Below are 15,687 nucleotides of genomic sequence, written 5' to 3'. Positions count from 1 at the left end.
GGGATACCACGTTGGATGGTAAACTATGCCCTGGCAGCTATGTCCAAATGAATGTGGGCATTTTTAGGGTTCGCATTGGAGATGCCCTTACGATGTACATAAGACTCTTTTCGAATAATTACACAATGACGTGACACACATTGCAAACTCATGTCACACATGCACCTTACGTGGTGATAAATATATAGGTAACTAAAGATCTAATTGCATTTGAGCAGTAACTAGACAAGTAAACTACCAAAAGTATAATTATCTTCCTCTTACTAGAAAATTAGCCATAAGATAGTGTACTTTCTCAACTCTATGTCTAAAGAGGGGTTTTAGTGCACTTACATTGAGGTCATTGATCACCACGGTTGTAGCATCTTCTTTATTACTTTCTCTACAATGAGTTCAAGGTTATAAACTTTTGCTTGAAAATTTTCATCACGAGAGACAGATTATACACTTATAGTTATGTTCTTTACCTTTCCTTTGTGTCGGCATGCTCTCGAGGAGATGGAGTAACAACTAGATATGGAGTAATAGTTGGAATCAGAGTAACCTAAATTACCCACACACAAAAAACTTATAAGAGAACCTCACAAGTCATATACAACAAAAATTATGGCTAAGGAATACCCTAATCAACACACTGTTGAAAATATTATATATCAGAATGTAGATTAAATGAGTTCGACAACTCCCAAGCAACAGTCGCACCGTAATCATCGCCTTGTCGTGCCAAAAAGAAAAATGATCGTCACTGAAAAAGAGGCCAAGTCTGCTATGAGAGAGGTGCAAAACAGTATCCCCCCATTGGCGAGGAAGTATACTCTCCGCTAGAAGCTCGTTATTTGCAACACTAGACAAGTCACCGGCCAATATCTTTGGGAGCACTTTCATGCATACGATGTGAGGCAAATCGGGTGTATGCCAACAATTGACAGTACACTTTACCTATGACCTTATGATGTACCTATGAATATTTTGGAATGATTGCACAATGGCATTCCATGTATTCCAAACCCATGGCACCCACAAATCTTACATGCATGACAATATACAGGTAATTCAGATCATGCGGCATTTGAAAACAGTAGCTGGACATGTAAACTAGTAAAAAATTAGATTTATTTTCCTCTTACTAGACTATTAACCATAGTACGAGATATTGCACCTTTCAACTATATGTCTGCAAAGGGGTTTTAATGCACTTACATTGCGATCATTAATCACCAAAGTTGTAGCATCTTCTTCAGTACTTTCTCTGCAATGAATTCAAGATTATAAATTTTCACGGAAGACATATTATACACTTGTAGTTTTGTTCCTTACCTTCCCTTTCTATCGGCATGATCTTGAGGAGACGGAGTAAGGAATTCATATGAAGTAACAGTTGGAACTAGAGTAACCTAAATTGCCCCAAAATAATAATTGTTAGAAAAGAACCTCACAAGTCTTATACAGTAGAATTTATGGCTAAGGAATATCCTAATCAACACAATGCCTAAAATTTTACAAAATAAAAATATATATCAAGCGAGTTCGACTACTCCCAAGAAACACTTGCCTGCTATTCATTGCACTGTCGTGCCAAAAAGAAAAATGTTTGTCATTGAGAAAGAGGGCAAGTCTACTATGAGATATGAGCAAAACAGGATGCCCTCTCAAGATGGGAACGGGGCGGGTCAACCCGTTGGGCCATTGGCCCGACCCAAAAAATCGAGGCCATCGGGTCTGTCAGGTCAGCCTCGTATAGGAATCGGTCCAGTAGAGCCGGCACTGCTTAACCCATTGGATCGGTAGGGTCGACCCAGGGCAATCGTCGCCCTTGACCCCCATCCATCTCTACCGCGGAGGTGGCGCTGTCTCTGGCTCCTCCTGCTCGGCATCCTGCTCACCGTCCCTCTCAGCATCTTGCTCGGCGTCCTGCTCTCCTTCTAGCTCGTCGTCCCGCTCACACTCTAGCTCTTGAGCCCCTCGCCGTCCAGATGCTTCTCCTGCTCGTGCTGCTCTGGTCCACTTATCCATCCTCAAGCCAACCATAGGTGAAACTTGCCCCCACAGGCTCCGCTTCTTGGTTGTGGCCTGGTACTTGGTTATTGGTTGTGGACTGCTTCAGTTTCTGTTCATATAGTAGATCAGCGACTGATCCCAGTCTCTAATTACCCGGCGAGGGCAATGACTCCAAAATTAGTAGACAACGAATAATTACCCAGTTTCTCTTCAATGTATACATATAGCTAAAAAACTGGAATTCTAGCTGAATTTTGGGTCGGCCCTGGGGTACCCAATGGGCCAGCGAGGGCATAGGATTTTGTCAGAATGGGTCAATCCGTTGCCCATGAAATTGGCCTTGAGGCCACGGGGCCAGGTCCAAGGCCAGGTATGGGCCGACCCATTCCCATCTTGAATGCCCTCATGGGTTAGGAAGTATACTTTCAGCTAGAAGCTCGTTGTCTGCAACGCTAGACACGTCACCGACCAATATCTTTGGGAGCACTTTCATCCATACAACGCGAGGCAAATCGGGTACATGCCAACAATTGAAAATACACTTTACATATGATTTTATTATGTACATATGACTCTTTTGGAATGATTTCACAATGGCCCTCCATGTATTTCAAACCCATGTTACCCACACATCTTACGTGCATATATATAGCTAACTCAAGATTTTGTCACATTTAAAACAATAATTGGACGTGTAAACTAGTGAAAAGTAGCATTCCTTTGCTCTTACTGGACCATTAACCATAGTGCGAGATATTGAACCTCTCAAGTATATGCCCGGAGAAAGGTTTTAATGCACTTACATTGCGATCATTGGTCACCATAGTTGTACCATCTTCTTTAGTACTTTTTCTACAACGAATTTAGAATTACAATTTTTCAGTTATAATTTGTCATTAGGGAAGACAAATTATACACTTTTAGTTTTGTTCTTTACCTTTCCTTTGTGATATCATGTTGTTGAGGAGATGGAGTAACAACTACATATGGAGTAACACTTGGAACCGGAGTAACCTAAATTACCAAAAAATATGTTACAAGAGAACCTCACAAGTCTTATATGGCAAAATGTATGGCTAAGGAATATCCTAATTGACAAAGTGCATAAAATGGTATAAGACATAATAAAAAGCAAGTGAGTTTGACTACTCCCAACAAACACTCGCCCAACTAGTCATGCCTTGTCGTGCCAAAAAGAAAATGATCGCCATTGAGAAATGGACCAAGTCTACTATGAGTGAGGGGCAAACCATGATGCCCCCATTAATGAGGAAGTCAACTATCTGCTAGCAGCTCGTGATTTTCAACCCTATCTACATATGTTATATACCAATATCTTCAAGAGCACTTTCATCCATATGACACAAGTCAGATCGAATGTATGCCAATAATTGATAGTATATTTTGCCTATGATCTCACGATATACCTAAGACTCTTTTGGAATGATTTCAAAATGGCATGTCAGGTATTGCAAGCTCATGTCACCCACACTTCTAATGTATGTGATAAATATACATATATCTGAAGACCCAGTTGCATTTGAAATAGCGATTAACATGTAAAGTAGTCAAAAAGTATAAGTATTCTCTCTTAATAGACCATTAATCATAGTACCCCTCCGTCCGAAAAAGGTTGTCCTTCAAATGGATGTATCTAGCACTAAGTTAGTGCTAGATACATCCATTTGAGGAATAAGCTTGGGACAAGTTTTTTTCAGACGGAGGGAGTACAAGATACTGCAACTCTCAACTTTATGTCTAAAGAGGAGGCGTTAATAAATGTGCACTTACTTTGCGATCATTGATCACCATAGTTGTACAATCTTCTTTAGTACCTTCTCTGCAATGAATTCAAGATTACATATTTTTCACTTCCAAATTTTTGTCATGGAAGATAGATAATACACATGTAGTTTTGTTCCTTACCTTTCCTTTGTGTTGACATGCTCTTGAGGAGCTGAAGCAACAACTGCAGGTGGAGTAACGACTGGAATTGGAGTAACCTAAATTAACACAAAAAACAAACATTATAAGAGAACCTCAAAGTCCTGACATCATAATTTACAACTGAGGAATATCCTAATCAGCACAATGCCTAAAATGGTATAATAGAGCACAAATCATCACTATGTAAAATAGGATAACATGTGCTTAGACAACAAGATACTATGATTTTCTTAGTGATTTCACAGTCTATAAATCACCAGTGCATGACCATGCACATAAAACACTAGCACGTTACTAACTAGGCATCCAAATAGTGAGATCCAAAAACCTTAGGGCGAGAAACCTAGCTATTCACCTTGAGTTAGGCAGCAGAGCTATGGGAACCCCTCGGGGAGGTTGCTCGGGACATGACATCACGCCTGCCATCACTACTCGTGGCACAGCCCCGGGGATGGAGGGTGATGTGGCCTTATCGTGCCAAAAAATGACTGCCATTGAGAAAGAGCGCTCCCCATTGGTGAGGAAAGTCACCGCCCCTATGAAAGCCCATTATTTGCAATGCCACACACATCATTAACCAATATCATGGGGACCACTTTCATCCATACGACGCAATGCAAATCGGTTGCATGCCAACAGTTGACAGTACACTTACCTAAGATCTGATGATGTACCTAAGACTCTTTTGAAATGATTCCTTAATGGCGTACCAGGCATTCCACCCTTTAAACCAAAAAAATGTTTTCATATATACCAGACAAATCTAGATCTATATCCATACCCCATGTTCAAAGGAGATATGTCAAGGGTAAGAAGGAACATTAATTGGCGCACTAATCGATGCAAATGTTTGATGTTATTCATATGATTTAAAAGTAACACGAGATTTCAAAGGTATGAGATAAAGAAGATAAACCACCTAAAGATCACACGAGGAGCAAAATCCCCTAGCACTTTTGGTCTCACGTCTGCATTAGAGGCGATGAAAAGGGGTGGGAAGGGGTTGAAGGATTCAAGCAGACCAACCTCTATAGGTGTTGCCTTCTTTGCTCGCCCTTTCTGTTGCCGTGGTCGTTGACTTCTTGGTACCCACTCATCACCGCTACTATGGGAGTTATCACGACCAGATCCGCTCGGCGACATTAGAGCCAAGTTGCTTACCGTGTTGAGATTCGTTGGTGCTTGTTTTTTCAACGCTTACTCGTTGCTAGATCTTCGTTGCCTGACCTGGTGGTTGCAACTTGATCCCAGACCCGTCAAGTGGTGCTATTCCTTGGTCGTCCTTTCCTACCATGATTCTCCCATGTCTTGACTACCGCCGCCACTTGGTAGAGGGGGGGAGGGGATGAGATCTAGGTTGGTTCAAATCAGGGCCAGGTGGTTTATATATAGTAGGGTACGGGACACATTAGAGGGTGTGGGGGATGAACATATACACTAAGGTGGACCCACCTGACAGTAGAGACATCAAAAAATTGAATGGCCCTTTGGCATGTTTTTTCACTTAGTCCATGTTTGCAATGAAATTAGTTTTAAACCCCTTCCAATATCAAACAAATCAAATAGAAAAAAAAGTAAATGAATTTTTTTCCAAAAGGCGGTACACAGTTGTTTCCACTATATTTTGAAATTTTCTAAAGAGTCACACACACACACACACACACACACACACACACACACACACACACACACCACGCCAACAACATGCTATTTCAAGTAAATGCATCCACGTGTTAAAAAATATTCACAACTACATGACAACATGATGAGTCAACTAAGACAACTCAACTTACACCCCATTTTTCATGTTTTGTAGAGGATTTCCTCATGGAAGAATGCTTGTCTAGACAGTGGGCATGCTCAAATATATTTGATGCATGATGTATCTTGTGGACCAACCATGCGATGCAATCGGAGCACCCGAGGTCCAGATTCGTTTCTATATGTAAAAAACTCTGAAAATATCTGAGTACATGGATATGAGTATATGGCTCACATATAATGTACTAAATATTTATTTTAAATCCGACCCACAAACTCAATAAACTAAAGATAAAATCATGTTATGAATAATACTAAATCTAAATCGGGCTATAAGTTTTTTAAAACTCCCCGTGTTATAATTTGAAATTGGGTTACTAGGATGTGGCATATACATAATTTCTATGTTATTAGTTATTCATATATATTTTTGGTACCCTTTAGCAATGTATTTAACCTCGAGTACATGGATTACACTTAAGAAAATTTCTATGATACATTCTCTAGCCCGGGGATGAGCGGGCTCAACTAGTTATAAAGGTTAGCAATAGGGGGAAACTAGGCTAAAAGCTACATTCTCTTGGTCATGAGTCATGCGAGATACTCGGTCATCTGCAGAGTTAGCCTTAATAGTGAGATTATGTTACAATTAACATTAAATCAATGACTAAGTATGTTAGAGAGATGTAACCTTTTCTAGAGCAAGGATAATAATAGAGTCAATTGTTCATTATATCTTCTTGCCACATCTCATATAGTCAATCTAATAGTAGGGAATCTCCAAGGGCAACCCGCAAAAGTCCTCCTGCATCCGTCCACGGACAGGGGGAACCAATCCACAGACACGGATGCGGGAGGCAGCCATCCAACTATAGTCGCATACATTTTCACAACAACTCGAATCAGCCGGACGAAATTCATGCAAACACGACCGGAATTCATATACACATGGCATATTTCATATAAAAATGCCGGATTTTCATATAAACATGACAAATTTCATTACATTTACATCAATAAGGGGTGCTAGTCCGGCTCTGGAGGTATAATACCTAATCTAAATCGCCGCCCGCAGATCCCTTTGTCTTCCTCATGTCTGGCAGCCTGATCACCAGAGTGTCGGGAGCCCCAGAGGTATATGCTTCAGCGCAATGGACAACTTGCTTCCCCACCACTCATGGGAGTGGAACCCCCAGCTGATGCTTCAGCGGGAGGGGAAGGCGGCACCTCCGCTTCCATGGAGCCCATGTGGGATCGGCAGAGGTCCTCGCAAGAGAAGAGCCAGGCAAGACACCAGTTGTGTACGTGATACTTCTCCAACGTATCTATAATTTTTTTATTGTCCCATGGTATTATAGTATCAATCTTGGATGTTTTATATGCATTTGTATGCTATTTTATATATTATTTTGGGACTAACCTATTAACCTAGTGCCCAATGCCAGTTGCTATTTTTTTGCTTGTTTTTGGCTTTTAATAAAATCAATATCAAAAGGAGTCCAAACGGAGAAAAGCTTTGGATTATTTTTTTCTGGACAAGAAGGGACCCATGAAGGTTTGGGAGAAGACCAGAAGAGTCACGAGGGAGCGACAAGCTCACCAAGCACGCCCCTTGAGCTTGTGGGCCCCTCATGGCACCTCTTGAGGTAATTCCGCCTCTATAAATTCCCAAATATTCCCAATATACCAGAGAGCCACCCGAAACGCTTTTTCCGCCGCCGCAAACTTCTGCTCTTCCGTGATCCCATCTAGAGGCCTTTTCCGGTACTCTTCCGGAGGGGGAATCAATCACGGAGGAGTTCTACATCATCCTTGCTACCTTCCGATGATGCATGAGTAGTTCATCACAGACCTATGGGTCCATAGCTAATAGCTAGATGGCTTCTTATCTCTCTTTGATCTTCAGTACAATGTTCTCCTCGATGTTCTTGGAGTTCTATCTGATGTAATCTTCTTTTGTGGTGTGTTTGTTGGGATCCAATGAATTGTGGGTTTATGATCTAAATATTTATGAGAAGTAATGGATTATTTTCTAAACTTTATTATGCATGATTTTTATAGCTTCGTATTTCTCTCCGATCTATCCGTTTGGTTTGGCCAACTAGATTGATCTATCTTCAATGGGAGAAGTGCTTTGTGATAGGTTCAATCTTGGGGTGCTCTATCCCAGTGACAGAAAGGGACAAGACACTTATTTGTATTATTGCCATTAAGGGTAAGATGATGGGGTTTATTCATATTGATTAGGTTTACTTTGTCTACATCATGTCATTGGCAGCAAAAGTTTCAGTCAGAATAAATGCCTCCGATATAGCCCTTTCCGGTGCAGAATTCCAGCAGTCGGCAATCTCCCTCTTCATGTGAAACTTGCAAAATAAGAGAGAAAAGGCATAAGAATTGTATCATAGAGTGAAATAATAGTCCATAATGCAATAAATATTAATATGAAAACATGATGCAAAATGGACGTATCACTTGCACCCAACGCAAACAAGGGTTGTCAATCCCTTGGCGGTTAATTGCAAGGATCAGATCTCGTAGCGATAGATAGATAAACAAAAACACAAAATAAAATAACGGTAAAAAATTGCAGCAAGGTATTTTTGGATTTTAATATATGATAAAGATAGACCCGGGGGCCATAGTTTTCACTATAGACTTCTCTCTCGAACAAAAAGCATACGGTGGGTAGACAAATTACTGTTGGGTAATTGATAGAAAAACCAATAGTTATGACGATATCCAAGGCAATGATCATGTATATAGGGATCATGTCCGAGACAAGTAGACCAACTCCTGCCTGCATCTACCACTATTTCTCCACACATTGACCGCTATCTAGCATGCATCTAGAGTATTAAGTTCATAAAGAACGGAGTAACGTCTTAAGCAAGATGACATGATGTAGACAAAGTAAACTCAATCAATATGAATAAACCCCATCGTTTTATCCTTAATGGCAACAGTACAAATACATGTCTTGTCTCTTTTGTCACTGGGATATAGAGCACAACGAGATTGAACCCATCAAAAGAACCCCTCACATTGCAAGATAAATCAATCTAGTTGGCCAAACCAAACGGATAGATAGGAGAGAAATACAAAGCTATAATAATCATGCATAAAAGAGTCCAGAGAAGACTCCAATAATATTCATAGATAATCTGATCATAAACCCACAATTCATCGAATCCCAACAAACACACCGCAAAAGAAGATTACATCAAATAGTTCTCCAAGAACATCGAGCAGAACATTGTATTGAAGATCAAAGAGAGAGAAGAAGCCATCTAGCTACTAGCTATGGACCTATAGGTCTGTGGTAAACTACTCATACATCATTGGAAGGGCAGCAAGGTTGATGTGGAAGCCCTCCATGGCCGGTTCCCCCTCTGGTGGAGTACCGGAAAAGGCCTCTAGATGGGATCTCGCAAGAACAAAGGCTTGCAGCAGCGGAAAAAGTATTTTGGGTGGCTCCCTGTTGGTTTCCCAGTTTTAGAGAGTTAAAATTAGGTCAAACGAAGGAACGAGGGGCCCACAAGCCACATGGGCATGCCTACCCCTGGGCGCGCCCATGTGCCTTGTGGCCTACTTCTTCGCCTTCTGGCCTCCTCCCGAAGCTTCTAGGGTCTCTTATGTCCAGAAAAAATCATCAAAAAGTTTCGTGGCATTTGGACTTCGTTTGGTACTGATTTCCTAGAAAACCCAAAACAGGCAAAAACAACAATTTGCACTAAGTTAATAGGTTAGTCCCAAAAATGATGTAATATTGCATATAATTGCATATAAAACATCCAAGATTGATACTATAATAGCATGAAACAATAAAAGTTATAGATATGTTGGAGACGTATCAAGCATCCCCAAGCTTAATTCCTGCTCGTCCTCGAGTAGGTAAATGATAAAAATAAATTTTTTGATGTGGAATGCTACCTAACATGTTCATCATGTAATCTTTCTTTTATGGCATGAATATTTTAGATCCAAATGATTCAAAGCAATAGTCTATAATTTGACATGAAGACATCAATACTAAGGCATCCGAACAAACAATCATGTCTTTCAAAATATCAATGCTAAAGAATGTTATCCCTACAAAATCATATAGCCTTGTAGTGCTCCATCTTACTAACACATAGTATTTATCATGCAGAACCCCGACGACAAGCCGAGCAATTGGTTCATACTTTTTAACGCGCTTCAGCTTTTTCAAACCCCATGCAATACATGAGCGTAGGCCATGGATATAGCACTATGGGTGGAAGAGAATATGTTGGTAGAGATTAAGATGGAGAAGACAAAAAAGTAGAAAGTCTCACATCGACGAGGCTAATCAACGGTCTATGGAGATGCCCATAATTGATGTCAATGCAAGGAGTAGGTATTGCCATGCAACGGATGCACTAAGAGCTATAAGTTCGTGAAAGCTCAAAAATAAAACTGAGTGGGTGTGCATCCAACTTGCTTGCTCATGAAGACCTCGGGCATTTGAGGAAGCCCATCACTGGAATATACAAGCCAAGTTCTATAATGAAAGATTCCCACTAGTATATAAAAGTGACAACATAGGAGACTCTTTATCATGAGGATCATGGTGCTACTTTGAAGCACAAGTGTGGTAAAAGGATAGTAGCATTGCCCCTTCTCTCTTTTTCTCTCATTTTTTTCAGTGACTAGACTCAACTTCGGCCAAGGAGTTGGAAAGGGGCTACCTACAGACAGTCGGCTCTAATACCAACTTGTAACGCCCCCGATTCAATCATATACTAATCATACACACAAATGTGTACGATCAAGATCAGGGACTCACGAGAAGATATCAGAACACAACTCTAGACACAAATTAAAATAATACAAGCTTTATATTACAAGCCATGGGCCTCGAGGGCTGGAATACATAAGCTCGAATACAAACGAGTCAGCGGAAGCAACAATATCTGAGTACAGACATAAGTTAAACAAGTTTGCCTTAAGAAGGCTAGCACAAAAGCAACAACGATCGAAAAGGCAAGGCCTCCTGCCTGAGCCTCCTAACTACTCCTGGTCGTCGGGGTCTGACACATGGTAGTAGGCACCGGCGGTGGCATCTGGCTCCTAGACTCCGTCATCTGGTTGCATTAACTGGAAAGAAAAGAAAGGGGGAAAAGGGGGAGCAAAGCAACCGTGAGTACTCATCCAAAGCACTCGTAAGAAATGATCTACACTACATATGCAACATTATCAAAGGAAGGTTGTATATGTGGATTGCGCTGCAGAAATTCCAGAATAGAGAGAAGGCCTAGTCCTATCAAAGACTAGCATCTTCTGGAAACCACCATCTTGCAGCAAACAGGAGGGAGTAGAGTAGCATAAAGTAAAGTAGTAGTAGTGTTATCAACCTCGGCCAGAGATCCTTTCTCGACTCCCTGCGAGAAAGCAATCCCAGAGCCATACTATCCATTTGTCATCACAATCCAATTCTCATCCACATCCAATTCTCATCACAAGTATCCAGTTCTAGTTGTATCGATCGGGATACAACTCCAAGTGTCCGTTACCATAGGACATGCTATCGATAGATGTTTTCTTCCCTGCAGGGATGCACCAACTTACCCACCACGCTCGATTAACTCCGACCGGACACACTTTCCTGGGTCATGCCCGGCCTCGGCCAAACAATATGCCACAACCTGACCTAGGCTAAATAGAGAGGTCAAGCACGCCGGACTAAACCTATGCCCCCAGGGGTCATGGGCCATCTCCCCGGAAACTCCTGCACGTTGTGTACGCGGCCGGTGAGCAGACCTAGCTACCTTCTTCAACAAGGGAGGTGCTTACACAGTCCAACCCGGCGCGCGCCGCTCAGTCGTTGACGTCTATTAAGCTTCGGCTGATGCATACGACGTAGAACGCCCATACTATGCCCACGTGATGGTTAGTGCTATCAGGCCAGAGGCCCCTCAGATCAAATATCCAAATCGTAGTGGATTAGGAACGCGCGGTAACAAGCAGAAACTCATGAAAGATGTGACCCCGTCACCCCGTCTCGGGGACTTGCGGCAAGGGCTAAGAATGCCCGGCCACACCTCGTAATTATCTCGCGGGCACCCTCCAGGTCAACCCGTCTCCACATCACTCGTAGGTACCCCTCACACCCGCCTTTCCAAGTAACAGTTGTAAAGTCCAAGTATCCGTGTGTCCAATCATCAAGGGGAAAACCCGAGGAATCACCCCCGATGAACTCCACTCGATGTAATCATCAAGGTGAACGTAAGAGGAATCATCCCCGAGGTTCACACTTGAGGGGTTGCACGACAGAGTCGTATCGGAAGTGGTTAAGGCGGAATCACCCTTGATGACCACGACCGAATAGCTACACTACAGGGTTAACATCAGAAGTGTTGTAGAGGTCTCACCCTTGGCACTCGATAGTAACCCAGCAGTGTCGAGCAACTAAGGGGAAAGTGATGTGCGGTGTCGGGGCCTGGTCTTCGATCCCGTTGATCGGGTCTTTAATGATGAAGTAGGGGTAACAAGGACAAGGTGGGGGTCACTGGTGGATCACTAACCAACCTATACTAAGCAGTTTAGGATAAGCAGGTAAGGTAACCATGAGCAGGTTACAAAAGCAGGTTATGCATCAAAATAGGAGCAAACAATAACATTAGCAAAATCTAATGCAAGCATGAGAGAATGGAATGGGAGACATCAGGATGATCAAAGGTGGGCTTGCTGGGTTGCTCTGGCAAGGAGGGGTCGTCGTCGACGTAGTAGATCACAGGGGCAGCATCGGTCTCGGGGTCTACCGGAGGAAAGAGGGGGAAGAAACAGTAAATATAAAGCAAACATAGCATCATAAAGCATAACATGGCAAAAAGCTGTGTCGGGTGTGACCTAACGTATGGCTACATGATATAGGTGAAGGGGGAATTCAACCAGGAATGTATTCCCGGTTTCGAACCTGTGTCAGACAGATGACCGGAGGGGAATGTTCCATGTTCAGATAATTAGAGGCTTCTGACAGGTAAACGGACCACATATTCGGATTAGTCTCGTCGTTCTGAGCAACTTTCATGTATAAAGTTTTTCTATCCGAGCTACGGTTTATTATCTATGATTTTCTAAAGTTTTAAAGATTTTCTGAAATTATTTAAATTAACAGAATTAACAGGATAGGAATATGACGTCAGCATGACATGGAGATGACGTATGCAGTCAACAGTCGCTCTGACCAGGTCAAACCTGGCGGCTGGGTCCCACCAGTCATAGGCAGTGGGTTAAACAGAGTTAAAACTAATGTAAACATAGTTAGTTAAACTACTGGGCCCACATGTCAGTGTCTAATTATGTTAACTAAATTAGCTTAGTTAATTTCGTTAATTAGGTGGCGGTGGGCCCCATCTGTCAGTTGCATGGGTCGGTCCAGTCAGCATGGTGGACCGGGTCAACAGGCCGGTCGGGCCCCACGGGCCCACGGGTCAGCGACCCAGGGGGTGGCCCCAGGCCGGCCACGTCAGTTGGCCTCGTCGGAGTTGCTCCGGCGAGCCCCAACGCGGCGGCGAGGCGCGGGTGAGCTTCGGGTTTCGCCCATAGGGCATCTCCGGGGCTGTGGTTTGGTCCGTTCGAATGGCCAGTCCACACATCGTCGAATGGAGGTGGTGGCGTGGCCGGGGAGGGCCGGGAACATCACCGGCGGCGAGTTAGGTGGTGGTGGGTTTCCGGTGAGCGGCGAACAGGGGGATGCGGGGCACGGCGAGTCGCGTGTGTGCGCGCATTGGGATCTAGGCGAAGTGGCGAGCGAGTTGCGCATGGGGTCGAGGCCATTGGGTCATTGGAGCATCACCGGCGACGAGCTCAAGCGGAGCCGCGTTCGGGCACGACGGGGAGGAGGAGCTACAGCGGTGGAAACGCGCGGGGAAGAGAGGGGAGAGAGGCCGGAGCTCACCTTGGGGGCACATGGTGGCCCGTTGGGTGACTAGGAGCAGCAATGGCGTGGATTCAGGGCGGCGGCGTTCGTCGGAGCCGAGGGCGAAGGCGAGGTCGTGGCGGTGCTACGGGGCCGTCCAGGTCCACGTGGCTCGGCGGGGAGGATGAGGAGGTCGAGGCAGAGCCTGGGGGCACGTCAGCGAGGCGAGGGCCGGCAGGTGGTCGCGGTGGAGTGCGGTGAGTGGCGATGGAGAGACGTGGCCGAGGTGGATCTGGAGGGGAGAGAGCACAGGAGTGGACGAGGGAAGTGAGCGGGCGAGTGGGGTGGCAGAGCAAGTGGAAGGGGAGCCTGAGGCATCGAGGGGATCCTTATCCCCATAATCGACAGCGAGGTGGTCCGGTGGCGACGAGCGGGCGCGCGCCCTCGGTCGGTTGAACAGGGGGAGGGGAGAGCGACTGGGGAGGTAGGTGGGCCGGCCTGCTGGGATGGGCCGAAGCCCAAGGGGTGGCCAGGGGCTCTCCCACCCCTTCTCCTTTTCTTCTCCTCTTTTTTAAATACCAGAGAAGAAAATGATTTATCTGGGGACCCTAATGATTTAGGAAAAATGTGGAACTGGATCATAAAAGTCCAGTGCATTTTTAGGCATTGCCACAATTATTTTTGGGAGAGGTTTAGATTCATTTGGAATTTTCATAAATGAATTTGCATTAAAAATTGCTGGAATGGCACTGTTATAAATGTTACTGTCCATTTAGCATAGGAGTGATGTTGTTTTTAATTACATCAAATTGTATTGGAATATTTGCTAAATGATGAACATTTTTCCAGCAACTTTTGTGTAACTTCAAATTTCACTTATGATTTGAATTTGAATTCAGATGGGAGTTGAAAAGAGATATTGAACAAAGGTGATTACGCATTCTTTAGCCAAATCATTAGGCTTAATCACAGAGAGTTACTGTAGCATGACATTGGGGGTGTTACAAATCTCCTCCACTACAAGAAACCTCGTCCCGAGATTTAAGTGGGGAAGTAAAGAGTAACTTTGGGAGAACTGGCCCTTTTAGGGTTAATTATCTAGTGAACAATTCAAGGAATGTGACAGAAGTATCTCTCGAGTTGAAATTTAAGAAAACATCGAGAGCAAAATATGAAGGTACAACAAGAAGTTTCAAGCGAATGGACAAATGATCGATACCTGAACAAAGTGTGAGAAGTGTTTAGAGCATCGAGAATGGATCCTCTCTCGGAGGGTGGCTCGCGATAACACACAAAGCCAAGAGCATAAGATACTTCGGCATCAAGGTTGTACAGGAGAGTCAGGCTTCGATCCTGTGGAGCTGTGGGTTATGGGCCCAACATGTGGGTTAAAAGTAGAAAGAGCGGTGACATGTTACACGGTTATGATAGCAAGCTTTGTCGGAGGATAGTCTGTCAGTTATGTTGGCAACCACGTTGGTACCAAGGGCGAGGGACGAAGAGAACCATATTCCTGCTCGTTGAACGAGACAGACCAATCAGCAAGGTTCGCGTCCATCGGTGGTTACCGGAATGTCAACAACAATAGTAACAGGGTCTCCCTGGCAGAGTTGTACACCGATGTGCTTACTTAAGTAGGGAATTATCACTGCTCAGGTATGTCAGATTACTAGAAAGGTTAAACAAAACAAAGGAAAGGAAAAGTGATTATCAGATTTAAACAAAACAATGGAAAGGAAAATGGGTATACACGAGTATTAGGTGTATCTCCTTCCCAAAGCAAGCAGAGCGGGAATAATCATGACGGGACTACAAGTAGATAACCATCCAGTGAGGGGGGCGAGGAAACTCGAGATGTTACCCATACCATGGTGTTTGGATAATTGATCAAGAAACATTTAGCATTGATCTTTCAATTTTCTTGTTGACGATCGGAGTACCACAGACATGCTTTGGGATACCATTGACATGGTCATCAGGTAAAAGTCAGACTTTTGAATTCACAAGGGATCCCGCGAGAACTGCTAGAGTAGTTCGTACAATTTCATCATTAAAAGATGAGGATGTGGCCGATGGGTTCAGCAGCAATCCATCGA

At 43.6% G+C, this 15,687-nt stretch overlaps 1 protein-coding gene across 1 annotated transcript; it reads right to left on the bottom strand.

Moving 5' to 3' along the window:
* Positions 1–200: 200 nt before the first annotated feature.
* On the bottom strand, positions 201–5,269 carry LOC119292763. Its single transcript, XM_037571476.1, has 10 exons — positions 4,972–5,269; positions 3,925–4,001; positions 3,790–3,838; positions 2,936–3,012; positions 2,802–2,850; positions 1,318–1,394; positions 1,201–1,249; positions 468–544; positions 334–382; positions 201–221 (listed from the first exon to the last, which is right to left on the bottom strand). The coding sequence occupies exons 1-10, from the start codon at positions 5,086–5,088 to the stop codon at positions 201–203; spliced, it is 642 nt and encodes a 213-aa protein (XP_037427373.1). The 5' UTR covers positions 5,089–5,269.
* Between the last annotated feature and the right edge of the window lie 10,418 nt (positions 5,270–15,687).

The sequence above is a fragment of the Triticum dicoccoides genome, chromosome 4B (assembly GCF_002162155.2).
Source record: "Triticum dicoccoides isolate Atlit2015 ecotype Zavitan chromosome 4B, WEW_v2.0, whole genome shotgun sequence".
Lineage (NCBI taxonomy): Eukaryota > Viridiplantae > Streptophyta > Magnoliopsida > Poales > Poaceae > Triticum > Triticum dicoccoides.
The sequence above is the reverse complement of the archived record's forward strand: the minus strand, read 5'-3'. Positions and strand labels throughout refer to the sequence as shown.